This window comes from Agelaius phoeniceus, chromosome 5, assembly GCF_051311805.1.
Source record: "Agelaius phoeniceus isolate bAgePho1 chromosome 5, bAgePho1.hap1, whole genome shotgun sequence".
Taxonomy (NCBI): domain Eukaryota; kingdom Metazoa; phylum Chordata; class Aves; order Passeriformes; family Icteridae; genus Agelaius; species Agelaius phoeniceus.
Window position 1 is genome coordinate 15359279 of NC_135269.1, and position 18148 is coordinate 15377426.

At 40.9% G+C, this 18148-nt stretch overlaps 1 protein-coding gene across 5 annotated transcripts in view; it reads right to left on the minus strand.

The window, feature by feature from the left end:
- The window catches only part of ITPR2 (inositol 1,4,5-trisphosphate receptor type 2), a 244723-nt gene that overhangs the window by 162563 nt on the left and 64012 nt on the right, over positions 1-18148 (minus strand). For 4 of the 5 annotated variants that reach the window (XM_077178364.1, XM_077178365.1, XM_054631152.2 and 1 more), the window contains 11 exons: positions 16005-16159; positions 14519-14618; positions 14239-14399; positions 11934-12075; positions 11042-11200; positions 10002-10174; positions 7720-7839; positions 7433-7618; positions 6590-6841; positions 5596-5740; positions 4211-4361 (listed from right to left, as the gene is read on the minus strand). In XM_077178364.1, coding sequence (XP_077034479.1) covers positions 4211-4361; positions 5596-5740; positions 6590-6841; positions 7433-7618; positions 7720-7839; positions 10002-10174; positions 11042-11200; positions 11934-12075; positions 14239-14399; positions 14519-14618; positions 16005-16159 — 1744 coding nt within the window. The remainder of the gene's footprint in view (positions 1-4210; positions 4362-5595; positions 5741-6589; positions 6842-7432; positions 7619-7719; positions 7840-10001; positions 10175-11041; positions 11201-11933; positions 12076-14238; positions 14400-14518; positions 14619-16004; positions 16160-18148) is intronic. The other variant, XM_054631153.2, reaches the window with a different exon arrangement.

Sequence of the window (18148 nt, forward strand, 5' to 3'; positions counted from 1 at the left end):
TCAAAACTGGAGTTATGAGCTACACTTCAAAGCCCTAAGCTCAAGGAATGAAATACATGTTCTTACTGAATTAAAGCTTATGCCTAGACATTTGTGATCCCTGACTGGAAGCTTTAAAAAAAACCATTCAACCAATAAACAAACATAAAAAACCCAAACAAAGCCCCACAACTTCTATAAACTCCAAAATTTAAACTTCCATACATTGACAATATAGACACAAAAATCACAACAGAAACAATCATATCTTTTTGTTTGTTTGTTTAAAGAACATCAATGTAATGATTTTTGCAACTCAGGGAAGCTATTTTTTCTTCAGAAAGGAGCTAGGTTAACCTGCACATCCCTAGAGTAATAATGTGTTGGAGGGACACCTACCTGCAATATTCTGCAAAGGTTTGGTATGACTGCTATAAGCATTGGACCTGCCAGAGAGGATGCTGCAGTCTGAAGAGATGTGAGAGAATGGAATCTGACCTCCTCTAAAGGCAAGAACTCACCTTCACACCTCTCTGACTGGAGAGAGAGGTCCCATCACCCTGACAAAGGGCAGGGAACAATCCATCTGTCTGTGTTTTATGGAAGTTATGAATAAGAAAACACTTGCTGGAAAAAATCAACAGACCATTCTGATTTTAGAAACTGCCATCACATTTTCCAAAATCTAAAAAAACTGACTGAGGTAATTCCTACTTTCACCCTTTTTAATAACCTAAGAAACCAGTATCGTAAATTAAAAGAGAGAATAAAAAGCCAGGACAGGTAACTAATAAAACAACAAACATGTTCTGAGCAACACAGTTTTATAAGAGAGAATATCTGTGTAAAAAGGGAAGGGAACCCTTGCATGTACAATCTCATCATTACTATAAAATGGAAACCCAATGTATACCTACAGCTTTGCATGGTGAACAGTCCTTACTCTCAGAGTGAGAGGAGATCTAGAAAAAATTCCTAAGTCCAGTTTCTGTACTTGCCTGTTCATTCCTCAGGATCCCTAGTGCATCCTGGACAAGACAGATCCAGACTCCACAGGACCCAGAGAACACCTTTGCTTCTGGACTCACCCTTGGGACCATCTGCAGTCCAACACAAGCAGAGGCCCAGAAGTTCCAGCCCAGCACCACCCCTCAGTGGTGCAATGTGCAACTGAAGCGATGGTTGATTCTTGAGTGGTTCTCCCTAATGAAAAGCATTCCTTTGTTTTGCTCTAGTTGTGATTTTCAGACATGAAATATGTGCTTTGAACATGAAGCTCTATGAGCTGGGTGCTCAAAGATAGTGAAAAGGAGTTATTAAACTGCTTCAACTTCATCCTTGTAAAACATGCATCTTTATAGCTCATGGGTAGGTAAGTTTGTACCTCCAGGGAAAGCAGGAGGAAAGGCTGCTTGGACACAGCAGTTAAATATTCAGGATCATGCTGTCTCAAGTGCAAAGTGAATGCACACTTTATGTAGTTCATAATTTCTCAATCAGAAAAGAAAAGGGAGGTTGAAGAAAAGATCTGACCACCCAAAGGCATCCTTTTCTTTTACAAAGACTGTAGAAGGCCTCTCCAGAAAGTCTTACAGCTATTTCTACATAAAAACACATTGTCTCACCACAGCAAAGTTTCAATGCCTGTTTTTAAGTCTTGACAGCACAGCCAATATCTCCAGGCTCCTGTAAGATTGCAGACAGGACTGACAACAGTCTGCACCAGCAAAAAACCCTCTCCAAAGCTTTCTAGACATAGAGTTAGTAGAAAAAGGGGAAAAACCCCCACCAAACAAACCAAACCAACCCACAGGTAATTAACAAGAGAACATCCATGGATTGTCACATCCTGACCTGAACTGGTCAGTGTTTGTGTCCTGGTTTAGAGCAAATTTGGGAGAGAATCCCCAAAGGGGCTCCAGTAGGAAAGCAAATTCAATCAGTCCCTCCCCCCAACCGGTCTGGGAGAAAATACCTCCTTGGAGAAAAGTGGAAAAAAACTGTTTATTAAACAATAAAACCTAAACAATATTAAAAAATAAAACCCCTTGCTGCTCCAAAAGAGATGACAGACTGAGAAAGTCCCTCCCCGGGTTGCAGCTCAGCTCACTCAGTCTCTGATCAGTCCAGTGCTGGAAATGTCGCAGGCCAGGCCCGGCGGGCCACAGGTGCAGCTGCCAGTGCTCTGCTGGGTGTTCAGTCCAGAGCAGGTTTAAACAGGTCCAAAGAAAAGGGAAAAAACCACAGTCCAGGAAACTTCTTTGCCTCAGCTAGCTAAACTAACTAAAGACAAAAAAGAGCTCTGTCCCACAGTCTGTCCATCTGTAGACAACACGGTCCAGGAGCAGGAATGTGGAGGAGTGAGAGGAGTATCTGGAAAAAAAAAACTGTGCACTTCTTCTCTCCCCCCTTCACTCTCTGCAACAAGTCTTAAAGGTGCAAAACTTATCATTCAGCATAACAGATCGAGACGACTGGGGATAAAAGCATCATATAGTCAGCCCAGGACAGTTTGAAAGGTAAACATCAACCGAGACAGCTATAGCAGGAAAGAAATTTCAATAATCTGCACAAAGGCTGAAGGTAATAAAAAAAAATCACACCTTTGTTCTTTGCTCTTTTGCTGAAAGAACATGAGACAAAACCACGTTCCTGACAAAAAGTTTCCAAGAAGGCTCCAGTACGTGGTTGAGTACTACTAAAAAGGCTACTGAGCTTCCATTTGCAACATTCCTTCACTCATTTATTTCAAAGCAAATTCATTGATTTGCATGGAATTGCCAAGGAAATTCATATAACTGAGAGCAGGTCTGTTTGCACTTAATGGGTGTTTCCTTCCTCTCTTACATAGCTTGAAAGGAAACCCTTCTGCAGAAATAAAAGGACTTCAGGACAAAACATGATTTTATGAGTAATAAATGTGAGTAAAAAAACACTAAACAAGATGTATAATCAGGATTAAAGGCTTGGGCAGAGTGAGAACTAAGCAGAAGAACCACATCTGCATGTCCCATGTTGCAAATATGCCAAGATCGTGTCTGGAGTCAAACTGTGTCCAGAGCCATTTAAGAAGAGACTCTGCAATGCAGTCTTTCAGGGACAAAAAAAGGAAAACATAATTCCAAGTGTCTGGGCATACAGTCTTTTCTCTAGGGCTGAGGAGGGACTGCAGCCAGCTACAGCATGACTTGGTGTGCACTGCATTGCAGGAAAGACTTCCAGAGGGTGTCACTAAAGTCTGCTGGCAGTGATGGAGAGAAGATCAAGAGAACCAAGCATATGACTTCTTGGTTCAGAGATGACAATGACAGTCTACACCTCTCCAGAGTGTGTGAACCTCAAAGAAGAAAAGAGTTGTGAAGAACAGCACACTCCTGCAGGGCATCTGTGGGAGTGACTGAGCAAAATGATGATTAGAAAAACTCAAGGCTGGGAAAAGGCCTCCCAGAGAAAACACAAAATAATTGTTTCCAACAAGACAGCTCATCCATTTTGGTGCTGTGAGCCAGCTGGCTGGCAACACCAGCTACATATTAAAGCAGAATTTGCCATCAGTCAGTCTTCTGGACCCTCAGCCCACACCACTGTCACACCTCTTTTCCACTCACACAGGAAAACTAAATGCTACATTTCAGCACCTTCCTGGCATGCTCATTCTTCAACCCAGTTTTAAACCATGGTAGCAAAGGCAGTGGGACATACAGAATAGTCCTAGGGTTGTCAGAGAGTCTTTGTGGTCTGGGTTCAAAAAAGCATATTCTAAGCTGACAAACACAGGCAGAGGATGGCCTTCTCTGGACTTCTTTTGGGTACTTCTGCCATTGTGGGATCAGAACATCTCATTCTCCCTTTTAGTGAAGTGCTAAGAAGATTAACAATCAGCTGTGCCACAGATGAGCCACCATAATCCCTGTACCCAGGCAAATGCTGCTTGAACTCCCTTGGGATGTTCAGAGCAAGGGGCATTGAGATTTAAAACCAAATCTGAAAGTTCCAGATAAGCAAAGGAGCAGCAACACCAATGCAGTACCCAAAAGTCATGAAGGATGCAGCTCTGTTCAAAAAAGTTAATTTTTAGCTGATCATCTTAATGCCCCCTGCAATGCATTTCTGTAGGTGGTCTGATGTGGGAATACAGAACCTTGAAAGAGTAATGAGATTTTCCATAAATTATTTCTAACTTAAAAAGCTAATTACCCACTGGAATAACAGTCTGTGCTGCTCATCTCACCTCCATCCTGAAACTTGCTCAGCCTTTCGAAGTATGATGAGATGGGAACTTGAACAATATCCAGAATTGCCAGCAGCGTCCGGGTCAGCCTGAGAAGCTCACTAAAACTATAAAAGCCAAAGTATATGAGGTTTCGAGCCAGATGTACCACCTAGGAGAAAAAGAAAATAAAAATGAAGGAAGTACTGACAGCCTTTGTGGTTTTCAATTGCATTTCACACAGCAGCTTGTGGATGCCATGGGACAGAGAGAGAGAAATGGCAAGTGTTTCTCACAGCGGCTTGTGAGAAGTTCTAGGAAGCTGAAAAGATGTGAAAACTTGTTGACTATAAACAATTTGCAGGTGCTGTTTTTCTACTTTATTTTTCTGTTCCTCTCAAGGACAGTGCGTGAGAAAGATGTTTCTGTTAGCCAGCCAATAGAACAGAACCTATCGTACCACTCTATAAAAACCGCGCGGTTCTGTGGAATAAAGCCTTCTTTGCCTTTGCTGCGATCCTGCTCTCGCCCATTCCTGCCCCGACCCCGGCGCACGAGTGACAGCAGCTTCCACAGAAATTCAGATCTTGAGTGCATTCAAACTAGCACGAGTCTTGCCACTGATTTTTGGACTAAGGCCAGTGACATTAAATGTTTGTCAGGATTAGACAAAGCAATTGATCAGTCAGGTTACAGCAGACAGCAAAACCAAAGTGAGATTTAGGAAGGCTTGAGAGGATAAAATTGCATCTGTGAAAATATATAAGATGAAGAAGAAAGACTCTGGGAAATTATTTAAAAAGGCAGCCGCTTTGGGGAAGATGGAAGTCAGCAGAAGAGTAAGATGATAGGTTTGCACAGAGGTGATTTCAGGTGACCAGAGGCAAAAGCAACAAAGAGAAGTAGGCTGGAGGAAGAACTATAAATGCTGTAAGCATTTCCCCTTAATTTTTTGCTATGTGAACCTAGAAAATCTAGGCCTATCTAAAGTTTCTGTCAAGAATTTCAAACAATGTTTAAACCACAGGATTAGGTTATCCAGAGTGTTTCATTGAGTGTAATACCCTATACAGAAAACAGCACCTACTTATACTGAAGAATCCTTACAAATTGTTTCACTAATTTAGAAAAAACAGGAATATTCACCATTCACTCCCTAGAAATCCCCTCTCCCTCCACTGAAATGCAACCTCCCCAGGGAAGGAAGGAAAGGTTGGAAAAACACAGCAGACAAGAATATTATTTTCTGCAGTCAGCACCAAGAACAATGGAATTAGGAACAGGGGCTTCTTTAGGCTATTTTACACCAATATTTATTCTGCAACTGGCTTTATTTTGAAAGAAGCAATGTCATCCTATCTGAAATGAGGAATACTGTAAGTAGGATGCAGATAGCTGAGAAGTACCTCAAATGTAAGTTTGTTTTTCTCTTTGTCTCCAAAGGGAAAGGGCTGATTCACAACTTCTTTCAAGTACTCTTCTACAAATTCCATTGTTAGTGCAAACTTTGTCTTCATTTCATTCCTTGAAGAGTCAGTGAAGGAATCATACCTACAATACAAGGCACAGAAAGAAGGAAAATTAATTATCTCTAATACCAGGATCAGCTGTCACTAAAGAAAAAACAAACCAGTCATGACCCTCTGAGATTACTTAGTTCAGCTCTCTGGAGATATGGAAAGTGGATGCCCAAACCTTCCCTTCAACAGTACCAGGAATGGGAAGAACACAGACAGGATAATACCACTCTTGTGGCAGATAGAACTCTTAAATCTTGCTGTGGCAATTCAACAAGGTCATTAACAGAAACAACACTGCCTGCTGCACTGCTGTGCTTCTTTCTCTGTCTCTCCAGCCAGATTTTCCCTGGCTGGGAGCATCCCAGTGCTGCTGCTCCATAAAATCAGTGGAGCCAGACAGGGTTTCCACTGAAATCAATGGTCCTTTCTCTAAAATTAAATTTAACACATGCTTAATTACTTTACTAAGTGAAGGCCACAGCCTCTGTTTGTGGACAGAGGCTGTGTCTTAATTCTGGGTTCCCAGCTGTGGCTTTCTGTTGAACTTGGGGTATAAAACCGAGTTCCAGCCTAGCAAACCATGTGTCATGTGAGACACAACAGGTTTACCTGGAGTGCAGCTGGTCTGAGGAAAGGCCATTCCATCTTCCCCAGCTTGTCCAGTAAAAGAACATAGTGAAAAATAAAATTTAAATATTTAATGATTGAAAGCTGCCCACTGAAGTTTCCAAGAGTAACAATAATTAATAGTTCCGTGCTCTGCAACAAAATGGCTTTTCACACACATGTATTGTGGACACTGGACATCTACAACCATTTTGCTCTTAGACTAACCCTACAAAGAGCTTTGGTACTTTAGTTTGAAGCACTTTCAACTCACTCATGAATGGTGATCTTGGTAGGAATTTCAGTCCACAATCTGGCGTACTTGACAGGCACCACAGACTCCTGGGGATCTCTGTCCACATGCATGTGCAGCATCAGGCGGCAAAAGGAAGCCCGCAGGTCATAGGGGAGGCTCTCATCAGACATACACCTGAGGATCAAGTCTACTGACAGCTGAGCAGAAATCTGGTTGATGGCAAGATACTGGCGGTCCAGGCACATTCTTGCAAAGAGGTTCAGTTGGTACCTTAAAAAAAAAAAAAGGTAATAACGTGGTATTCAACGAAATGGGCTGGAAATGAAAGAACACACCTCAGAATCTCATGTTACAAGCCTGTTGTGAGCATTTCTGATATAAATCCTAAAAATAACAAGAGTGATTTTGTTAAGTAAGGGAGCAACTTGACATTAAAATTATTTGTTCAATTGTTGCTTCAATTTTGTAAAACATTATTCCACGATCCCATTTCTTTTCTAATCCTCAAGACACTCAGGACACTCGCTTCTCAGATCATGCCTTGTTTCCAGGGCACCACAACCTAAAATTAAAGCTCAATAAATAAAAGGTTAGAGGCAAAATAAAAGACACACAAAGAGATGTGATGAGCAAAGGAAACTCAAGATTGGCCTGGAGTAGGCAGCAGAGACTGTGATAACTCCCACAAGTAAAACTTGAAATGAACTCTTAGTCTCAGTTTCTGGCATGAAACTGATTTCATAGTTTTTTCTTTCATGATTCTGGTTTCCTTTTTTGATATTGCCAAATGAACTGGATAAGAACAGCACTGGGGCTCTTCAGAGAGTTTACATTTTCTTCCCTTCGAACAAGCAGTTTTACCTGTAGTAGGTAAGAACTTCTAAATCAGCTTTTGTGCCCTCCTTTGCCTCCTGAGCCAGATGCCTGATGGCTTTGCCGTGAGGCTCCTTGTTGCTGTCGATCCAGTAAAGCCACACTTCCTCTTCATCAATGTCATCTGAGATGACTGGGCATTCCAGGGGATTGTCCATTTGGGTTGAAACCAGCCTGCAAACACAAACCATTCACAATGAAGCCACGAGCAAAGTGCGGGGAATTTAAGAGAGCAGACAACAAAAAGGTGGCATGTTCTGATAACAGATACTCACTTGGTCTGGATGAGAATATCAGCATTCCCTGGGCTCAGCATAAACTTGCAGATGAGTTCCTGAGTTACTGGTATTGCTGTGGTGTTAGATACACACAGGTCTGACAGATAATCCAAGAATCTGCAATCAAAAAACCACAGATGCAGCAGAACATGAGACTTAAGCTACTTACTACTGGGGAACTGCAGTAGAACTCTCTTGCACTCAGCACTAGAGGATGGGTCGACTACAGGGACTCTGTATCATGATATTTATCAAGGTCTCTGATAAATATCATGATCTCTGCCAGTTCATACTCTTGCAACTCACAACACCTTCCACTAGATCAGGTTACTCCAAGCCCCATCCAACCTGCCCTTGAACACTGCCAGGGAATGATGAGCTACCAGAGAAGAGTGCAGATCTGTCAGGACCTGCAGATAGGGCTCTGCATTCCAAGAGGTCATTCCATGTAAAGCAGAAAGAACAAAGCTTTGCAGGGAAATCATCTCCCTATTAATTTATCTCTCAAATTTAGGTCTTCTGATGTTTAACAAGGTTCAGGCTGAGGCTTTCCTCACAGCTGGGACATTCATTAGGTACATGGGTTTGTCTCTTTTCAGGGATTCCTGTGTGTGCAGAAACAGTAATCCATTTTTCAGCCTTTGACACACTGCAGTATAAAAAGGGCCTCTTCCTTCGATGTAGTTTCCACTTTCCATTATAGGAATTAAGTATCTCTGATCCCACCACTCTTCTAGCAAATGAGGCTAAAACTGAGCAAGGTGCTCAAGAACTGGTAGGGGAGCAAAAGTGAACAGGCACACACAGATCATGTATTCCACTTCCTTAGAAATTTAGGTACAAACTCTGACCATCTCCTATCAGCCCTCCAAGGATCCAACAGTTTGAACCTCTAAGCACAGACCACAATCCCCACTAAAGTCTGGGAACTGTAGTGGGTGAGTACAGACAGCATTTTTAGGGTAGACTTAGGAAAAAATCCACCCACATAACTGAAACGAAGCTTTGTGGCAACTAGTAGTTAAAAGTGCATAGCAATCACAAAGATAAAATTAAGCAAACAGCACATAATTACATGGAATTACATGGGGAAGTCACCTGGTTGGAGCCAAAACTCAGGAAGATTTTTTATTTTGTAGCTCATGTGTTTTAGAGCAGAATGCCACAATTTTCACTCACCTCAACAGTGCTGCAAAAATCTACAAGACTCTCCATGAAAATCAGTATCAAGATCAAGTCTTTACTGTTCAGATTATACCATTCTGGCAAGGAGCAATTTTGAAACATTTATTGCTCCTGAACTCCTCAAAGAAGTGGATACACAGCAGTTGCATGATGTGGTTATGGCACAAATTCCATCACATCCTCCACCAAAAGAAAATGCAATATGAGATTTTCAATAAACACAGACCCTTCAGAGACAGAGCTGATCCTGTGATTTCCTCTTCATTTTGACCAAACCAAACACAGCTGAGCAGGGGAGAGGCAATGAGATTACAGAGTGAGGCCAAAGAGGCATATAGAAAATAATTGAGGCAGTGAAGCACCAAGGCCTTGAGCAATATCCTTAAAGGCTACCTAGAAAATGGTATTCACAATTACAGAGAACAATATTTGGCCTTCAGTACATTCATTTCTTATACTTGTATTACTTTGCTCATTTTACAACTGAAAATCCAATCATCAAGAGATTTTTCCATTTAAAAATAAGGAAATCCAATTCTTCTATATTCTGACCTGAAGCTTATTAAAAAAAAAAAATATCAGCTGAATGAAGTTCAAGGCCAGAAATTTTAATTTGGAACAAAATCTGGTCTAGGACACAAGTTTATGGGATCTTCACTGTCCTAGGCCCTTTTCAGGTCTGACCTGGAATCAGAACCTGCAGGAAAACTGATATTAATAAAAGCTTAGAAAAATTGACATGTGTGTATAACTTACACCAGGATTATTAGCAGGGGAACCAGCACAAGTGGCGGTTTCACAGAGGAGCTGTAGAGCAGGGAGAAATTAAACTTTTACTTAATTTTTCTTTGCCCCAGTCAGAACTGAGACCAAATTTTCAAGGTTGTCCTGTAAAGTATAAGCCCTCTTTTCAGTAACCTCTAGTTTTAAAATGTGGATATGGTTAAATTCCAAGAATTATAGGTAGTTCTAATATTTCCTGTACAGGTGGGGTTTTCGTTTGCCAGGTGAAAACAGGGAGAAAGAGACATCAAAGCAATGAATAGCATGCAATTCACAGCTACTGCAAAAATGCTACATGGACCACTTCAAACCTTGGCTCTCGATTTCTCCTGAGTAAATTCACAAATGTCTCTATTTCTTTAGCCGTGATGTGTTTCTCTAGCAGTTTTCTGTTGTTGTGCAACAAAGCTGTGATGGTGTCTTCTGCCAGAATATCATAACCAATCTGGGACTGCATGACGCAGAAGTTCTTAGCAATATACTCCTGAAAAAAGGAAGAATTCCCATGATGACCTGCTGAGCAGCAGTGCTTTCTCTTTTACAAACAAGGGGCATCCAGCTTAGTTAGCAATCAAAATAACACTCAAAACTTTCCTCTCTGAACTGGCCTGAACAAAAGAACTTCTGAATACCTCAAATATGTACCCTGAGAAAAAGATTCCATATTAGGGATGACTAACTCTTCTTATTCTTTCATAAACCAAAGGAATGAATCCATGAAAATATATATAAAATTCAAGAAATGGCAACCTCTTTTTTTTTTTTTTTTTTAAAAGGGAAAACTGAAAGGTTTTTATAGCGTTTAAGAAGCTTTTTTCCTGAGTCTTCCCTCCTCCTTTTCTCTCCCTTCAAGACAGAAATATTTCTGTAAAACACTGGAAAGAAAACAAAGAAGCCACACAGCAGTTCAGGCTTTTATCTCCAGTCCCTTTAGTCCATGTTCTGAAATACCTCCTGCTCACAGGGAGTCTCCAGCAGTGGGAAATCAGGCTACCTGATATAACAACCTCTGCTCTGACTCACTGCCATCCCTCTATAAATATTTAAACAAGAGAAACAGACAGCTTTGCAGATTTCCCACTTTGCAATCCAGGCTCCAAGAACATATTTTTAATAACAGAAAGCTCATGAATGAAGCAGTGAGCCCCAGTCTCAGTCTGCAAAAGTACAAAGTGAACTTGTGATATTCATTGTTGAACTTTCAATTCAGACACTACTAAGCTATACACACACAAAAAAAAGGCCTTTCCCCATTACCACAGAATCCCACTTGTAAGGGTAGAGCACCATGTCAAACCCAGGACATATAATTATAGAAATCAGGAGGAAAATTATCTTTAATACCACTGACCTGGTTCTTCCTATAGTCCTGTTGGGAGTGTCTTAGAACTCTGTAACATAATCTTAACATGTATTTGTAGGGAGCATATCTCTGGTCGCCCAGGTCTTCAAGTCTCAGCATTGATCCTTCACCTTTGTCCTTAAAAGGAGCTTTGAGGATGCCAAATATCTGTTCAAAATCAAAATCACTGAGAGTGAAAACCAGACCCAGATTTCTGCTGAACTTACATAATGGAAGTTCAGCAGAACTCAAAGACAATGGAAATGTCCTCTGACAGGATCAGCACAACATCCTTGACTAAATACAAGTGGGAACACAATCTGAGACATCACAGCTTTATGCATTTGGGGTTAGCTTTACATTTCCCACCAACCTGATTGATATTGCTTTTTCTTTACTATCCCCAAATTTAAACAGTTTTAGTTACATGTCTTAACTTTGGATAACTTAATGATGAAAAAAGAGGACAACACTAGCTTCTGTCCAGTCTCATCCTTTTACCTTTTTTAAAAATTTCTTTCAGTTGACTTCTCAAGAAGGACATTAATTTTATTTACTTGCAAGTTTGCCCTCATGCAAATGAAGAGTTCCACAGGGGCACTATGTGGGGAACACTTGCACGATTGGGACAACATTCCATGTTTGTCTCAAATTTCGTGAACAATTTGCTCCCAAACATGATTTTAAATCTTATCAGAATCACATGAAATTAAGAGCCTTCTGCAGCCCCTTGTGCTTGACTCTGATTTAGGGACCAAGAAGTGTCATTTCTACCCAATCCAGTGAAACACAAACCCAACCTGGCATAAGCCAACTTACCCAAAAATAACTTTTTCTCACATCACTCTCTCCTGCAATCTGTTTGCAAATACAAATAAGTTATTAACACAGTAGGACATACCTGAGCCAATATATTTTGCTCCCTCATTAATTTCTGTCGTTCCCGGTTTGGCTTGGTAATGATCACATCCAAAACTTCTTGCCCGTTATTGGGCACATCAGCAACAAAGAAAATGAGATCTTCCAGTAGCTTGGTTACAAACCTAGAATAAATAGACAAATCATTACTATAAACAGTCACTCAACACTTGCTAGGATTAATTAAGAATGAAAATCACATTTATGCTAAGCTTTACCTGGCACAATGGAACTTCCACCACTGCCAAGTTAAGTTTGACATGTACATTAAGGATTCCAAGCCTTGGTTCAGCAGAAGCTTAAATCAATCACAGGGCTGTTTACCAAGGCATTAAAACAACAACCAGAGGGAAAACAAGAGAAAAAACAGGCCGCTGGATTGATAAACAGTATTCAGAGACCCAAAATCTATACCTGGTGGCCTCAAGGCCCAGGAGCAGTAAAAAGAAACTTATGCAGCCTAGCAAGGATTTTTATGCTTTATCATGGGTCCATGAAACAAGATGATGGACTCACCAGAGGAATAAAAACATTCTGCCACTAGCTAATTTCCCTACTGACCCATGAAACTGTTTCATATATACATTTTTTCATAAATATATTCATATATAACTGTTTTCCTATATATACTGACCCAAGAAACTGCATTTGTTTCACTCTTTGCTAAACAAAAGATTTGTCAGAAGCAGGTGCTAAAAACAACAGAGGCAGTAGTAATTGCTTCTCTCCCACCTTCAGAAAATGTAAAAAGACAGAATATAAATGGAAAAAAAAAGAAAACAAAGTCATTGCTGCCTCCTTGTTACTAACACCTTGCCAGACATGCAGTGAGAAACACAGATGTCTACAGATTTCAAAGAATATCCCTTAACAGCACCAGCAATCTTTTACATGAAAAACTCAGCATCATCTCAATTTGGTCAATGTTATTTGTTAGTCCATAACTAACAAATCTACAAGCTATGAAAGAGGCAGGAAAATTCCCAAGAGATTTTCAGTCACCTGTGACTGCCAGACACAAAGTCCCCATTATCCACAAGTGAGCTGGGCTGCTCACCTAAACCCTCTGAGTGAAGGGGTGTCTCACCCCCACAAAGTAAAGTAGAAAAGGCAGCTGTAGGCTGGAGCAATAAGGAATAAACTGTTGGGACTCCTACTACTCTATACTAGAAGGTGATAAGACAAAAAAAAGATGGTGTGGGGTTTTTTCCAAAGGAAATCACAAGAACTAACAAATGATGGCACTGTTGTGAAACATCTCTGAATTGTTTTACATGTTTGTTGTATCAATCTGCTAACATCAAGATCTGACAATACTGACAGTAACAGGTTCATACAGGGATGTTCCACCTGGATACTGTCGTATCCCTCTCTGGGTCAACTCAATCATGAAATGGCCCCCACAGCTTTTCAAGGCTGAGTCCCAACACCCAGGCATTAAAAATCTGCCTGTTAGGATATTAAATAATCTGGTCTAATTTCTACTGGAAACTGACTGCAAAAATTCAGTTTCATCACCAAAAAGCAACATTTCAGAAAAAAAAAAAAAGCTATATATGATGTATTACAGTTATGAATTCACACTGCCAGAGATGTTGTCTTCTATTCAGTTTAACCACAGGCAGCTGAAGACAAATAGCGAACTACATCACTGGCAGTGGAATATATCTGGCTACAATGTACAACAAATGTACTACAAAATCCCTTGATTCAGGGGAGGGTGTGAGGAGCAGACATTCCAATAGCGCCACAGAAAAAATGGGGATGAATACAAGGGGTGAACACCAAATTGATGTAAAATAGAAAAAGAGAACGGGGAAAATAGGTATGAGAAAGCAAATGGAGCAGCTTCTCAGTCACACTGAGACCTCCTTCCAAGGCTTTTGCAGATTTTGCAGTGTGGTGAACTTAACACAAGTCCAGAGCCCTGCAGTGCTGCTTTCATGTACATGAGAATCAGATGCAATGCACCCTCACGTTACAGCTCAGAAGCAGATTATCAAAAGAAATCCAGACAAAGACATTTGCCCAGGGAACTACCCATTTATTTATGTGGCCAGTGAGCTGGGGAAGTGCTGTTTACCCCGCTTTTACACAGGAGATACACACACCAGCCTGAGGAACAGCAAGGATGCTCCAACAGAGCATCTAACCACAGGCTGGCACTCTCAGAACTGAAGTGTCCTCTCCCATTTGCCTCTGTCCATGTGGATATCACCTACCCATGACTGTGTTAGCATGAGTAACCAAACACCAATTTAGCAAGGGAAAAAATAAAACGCACTAACCTCCTTTCATTCTGGGTTATTGTTCCGTTCTCCAGCTTTTTAACAGTTGATGCTAAAACCTTGTTGGCATCATTGGCAAAGTCCAAGTCTCTGACCTCAGACAGAGGAACCGATACGATGGCAAAAGCTTCCTTGTCTTCTTTGGTTTGGCATGTCCCAATCTGCAATCATTTTTGGTTTAAAGTGGGTGAGAAATCCTCTTACTTTAACCTAATTATTATGCACATTTCATAGGTTGGAAGTGAGTCAGCTTCAGGAATGAATTTGGGATTTTGTTTACCTTTAACATCACAGGCCTCTCTTCCTCAGTGTCTATGGGGATGCTGGTGCTGGTGACCCAAGTGTTGGTGCACAAGTGCCTCAGTCGGACATAGGAGTTCCTAAAGGGGACAGAGCAAACAGCAGCTGAGATGGATCAGTCTTGAGCCCACGTGGGCAAGTGGAGTGTCCTGCAACACCTGCCTGTGGCATGAGGCTGGAGAGCAGGAGCCACACCAGCCACTGCAATAAAAAGGGGAGGTGGACCTAAAAGCTGTACCCCTTTCCCTTGACTCCTTCTTTCTCACCCAGAGCAGAGCTGCAACAAGAACAGCCAGCATCTTGGGATTATGCAGAATGCTGGGTTTAAGTATTTTTGTAAGTCTAGGAGTAAAATATTCTTTAAAGGAAAAAAACTAAAAGGGAAGATGTTATAAAATCCCATCTGAACAGAAATACATTTCATGAATAAACCCAATTCTTTTATTATTTTTTTCCTGCAGAATAACGAACCCTTTTAAGCTGTCACAGCACAAAAGCCAGAAAGTAAAGCTGACCGTGGTTTCACAGCTTCATCATTATGATCTGCAAACCCTTGTTCCAGAGCAAGCATTTACAGTACCAGTTCTCAACTGAAAATCAAGTGAACAAAGAGTAGATATGAGATCCTTCTAAATTCTTTCCATATGATAATCTGTGGTATTATCAAAAAGCAGAGCTGAGAAATCAATTACAATTTTAACTCTGAATTTTTACTTTTGAAATATATTCACTGTGGTCTCCATTCACGCTCTCCCTTTCCGCTGATGGGCTTTTGAGTATTCAAGTAAGCAAATTATCTGGCAGAACTTAGCATAGCAAACACACTTCAAAGTCACATACATCAGTATTTGTGGGTACCCAGCTTTAAAATCCACCCTCATAACAACCAGCCCTAAGTGTCTGCAAGCCCATTCAGTCACAACCAACACCGTGTGACTTATCTAACCAATCTCAGCTATGCTACACAGCTAAAATTTCAAATATTGACAATTAAAACCCAGAAGCCACTTGCTGAATACATTTGAATAACAAATGTGCTCAGTGGCATCATGATCTGTCAGGGAAACAGAAGCCCAGCTCACCCCACACATTATTTTGTTGGGAACAATTCAGTTAAATATATTAAAAGTACTTTTTTTTTTTCCAAACAGTGCACAGAGTTCAATTATGTCCTCGCACAGATTTGTGCAATATTTAGACCATTATTTTTTCTCTTCACAGACTCTCTCTAAGTGTCACTTGTTTTATCCTTATAATTATTTTACCCAGTCACAGCAGCAGCATCATGTTTTATACATCCCTTATTTATCCATGAACACTCCTCAAATTTTAACAGAAGGATAATACTTGCTCATGTTTGCTTTTTTTCTGCTTCACTCACCAGCATAATGCCAGGAAGAAACCTTGTCAATACAGCACTATTTTCTGCCCTTTTTTCATTTCCTTTTTTTTTTTTTTTATTTTACCTTGGAACCAGGCAATCAGCTCTCTGAAGGGTGGTGGCATCCAGTTCAAAGAGAGATGCGATGTCATTTCCATGTGGCACAGAGACCAAAGTATACATAATCTTCTCCCCTGCCTGGCGTTTCTTCTTTGAAGCAGGAAGGTCGCCTTCTCTCTGCTGATTAGGCACAAGGGTTATTTGCTTGCATCAGGGCCCATTAGAAATTCTTCAATTACCTTGCAGACAAGTAATACATCTGAATTTTTTTCTTTTTTTTTTACCTTCGAGCAAGAATCTACCACAACTGGCTTTGGAGTAACACAAAGGATGCACTTTGCTTCATGGGGTCTCAGGCAGTCATTAGAACAACAGCAGGCCACAAGCTAAAGAGGCATTGCAGCACTGGATATGCTTTTTTTGACACCTACAACCTCAAAAACCTGCAGTAGCTGCAGACCCCTCACTCCCACCTGATGCAACTACGCAGTGCTGATTTGGAAAGGGCCACGTTTGAAATAAGAGAATGAATGAAAATTAGATTTATTTTTTTTTAAGATAAGTAGGAGAATTAAAAAGTAAGTAATTTGTTTCAATCTATTGTTGTTTTATGTAAGTTTGATGGCTTTTTCCTCTCAGATTGCAGAATCAGAGCATCATCCTTTCAGAGAATCACAGAATAATTTAGGTGGGAAAAGATCTCTAAGATCATCAAGTCCACCCTTAGTGACCACCTTGTCACTAAACTCACCACCTTGTCAACTAAACTTGAGCCATGTCCAGTTGTTTCCTGAATACCTCCAGGGGCAGGGACTCCATCACATCTCTGGGCAACCCCTTCCAACGTTTGTCAGACCTTTCCAAGAAGAAGTTATTCCTGATGCCCAACCTGAACGTCCCATGGAGCAGCTTGAGGCCATTCCCTCTTGTCCTGTGGACATTCTCCAAAGAGCAGGAGGGAGAACATCTGCTCCATCAGGACCAGCTTGACATGGCAAGGGGGGCAGGCAAAGCCCCAGCTGGACTGTATTACAAATCTCAGCACAGGCTGATAACACACCAAGGCTGGGTCCAGTACAGGTCTGATTTTACCCCCTGCAAGGGCAGGAGTTGTCCCTTTGAGGGACAGAGTTACTCAACCAAGGCCTTGAGCTAAGGTGGGATCTGCCTCTCACCATCTGCTGAGAGCCCACAGGAATTTTGTGACCCCACAGCACCATCCTCATATCTTTAGTCACCTCCACAGCTTTGCCTACAGACTCCAAATGCCACCCTCCCTGAGAACATTTCTTGGCTTGATGGAGTCATTCAGAGTCTGTGCCCATATCCACACAGCAACCAACAGAATTACTGGTGTGAGTAAAAGCTGCTCCTCTGGGGTGCAGAGTTACACATCTTACAAAAGACTGATAACCAATTAAGAGACTGGCAGCCCAGGGCCATTCATGTACACAAAATACATCACAGAGGGAGAGGAGAAGAGGAATGAGGAAAGCCAAAAGAGAAAAAAATCCAACCCTGGAAGCATGAAATGCTATTATAATGATTTACAATACCCCACTAAGGAAGAGTTGTACAATGTAAAAGGCCAGGCTGTACTTGGTTTGCATTAGTGGCTTGATTAAAACCAAACTGTAAGGGACAATCAAGGGCAAAGCTTTGATTATCCACATTGCCAACTGAAATTAAACAACAAAATCAGGGATGGGTGAAATTATGGAAGAAAGCGTTAGTTATCAACACATTTCAAGGCACTTTTTGAATCCTTCCAAAACATCCATTTTTTCATTATCAAGCTTACAAAATGCCAGCTCTCCATCCCATGACTTCTATCAAGGATGGAGAGACAAGAAAAAAAAATACAGAAATACATTTTTCCTAGGCTCCTCTAGTAATTAGGGTACTGCCACAAGTGTTTGAGAGGAAGGCTTGCTAAGACAAAGAGCAACCATCTCCTGTGACTTGCACAAGAGTAAACTCATCTGACAGTCCCCACATCCTCTTGTATCTTATGCCCAAAAATACTACTGAAAAATACACCAAAAATTTAACCTATATGCAAGAATTGAGAAAATAGCAAATTGCTTTTGTGATTTCCATACATATTTTGTTGTACGTACTTGTGATGAGACACAAACTGAAAAGGCATATGAACAATAAAAAAATCCT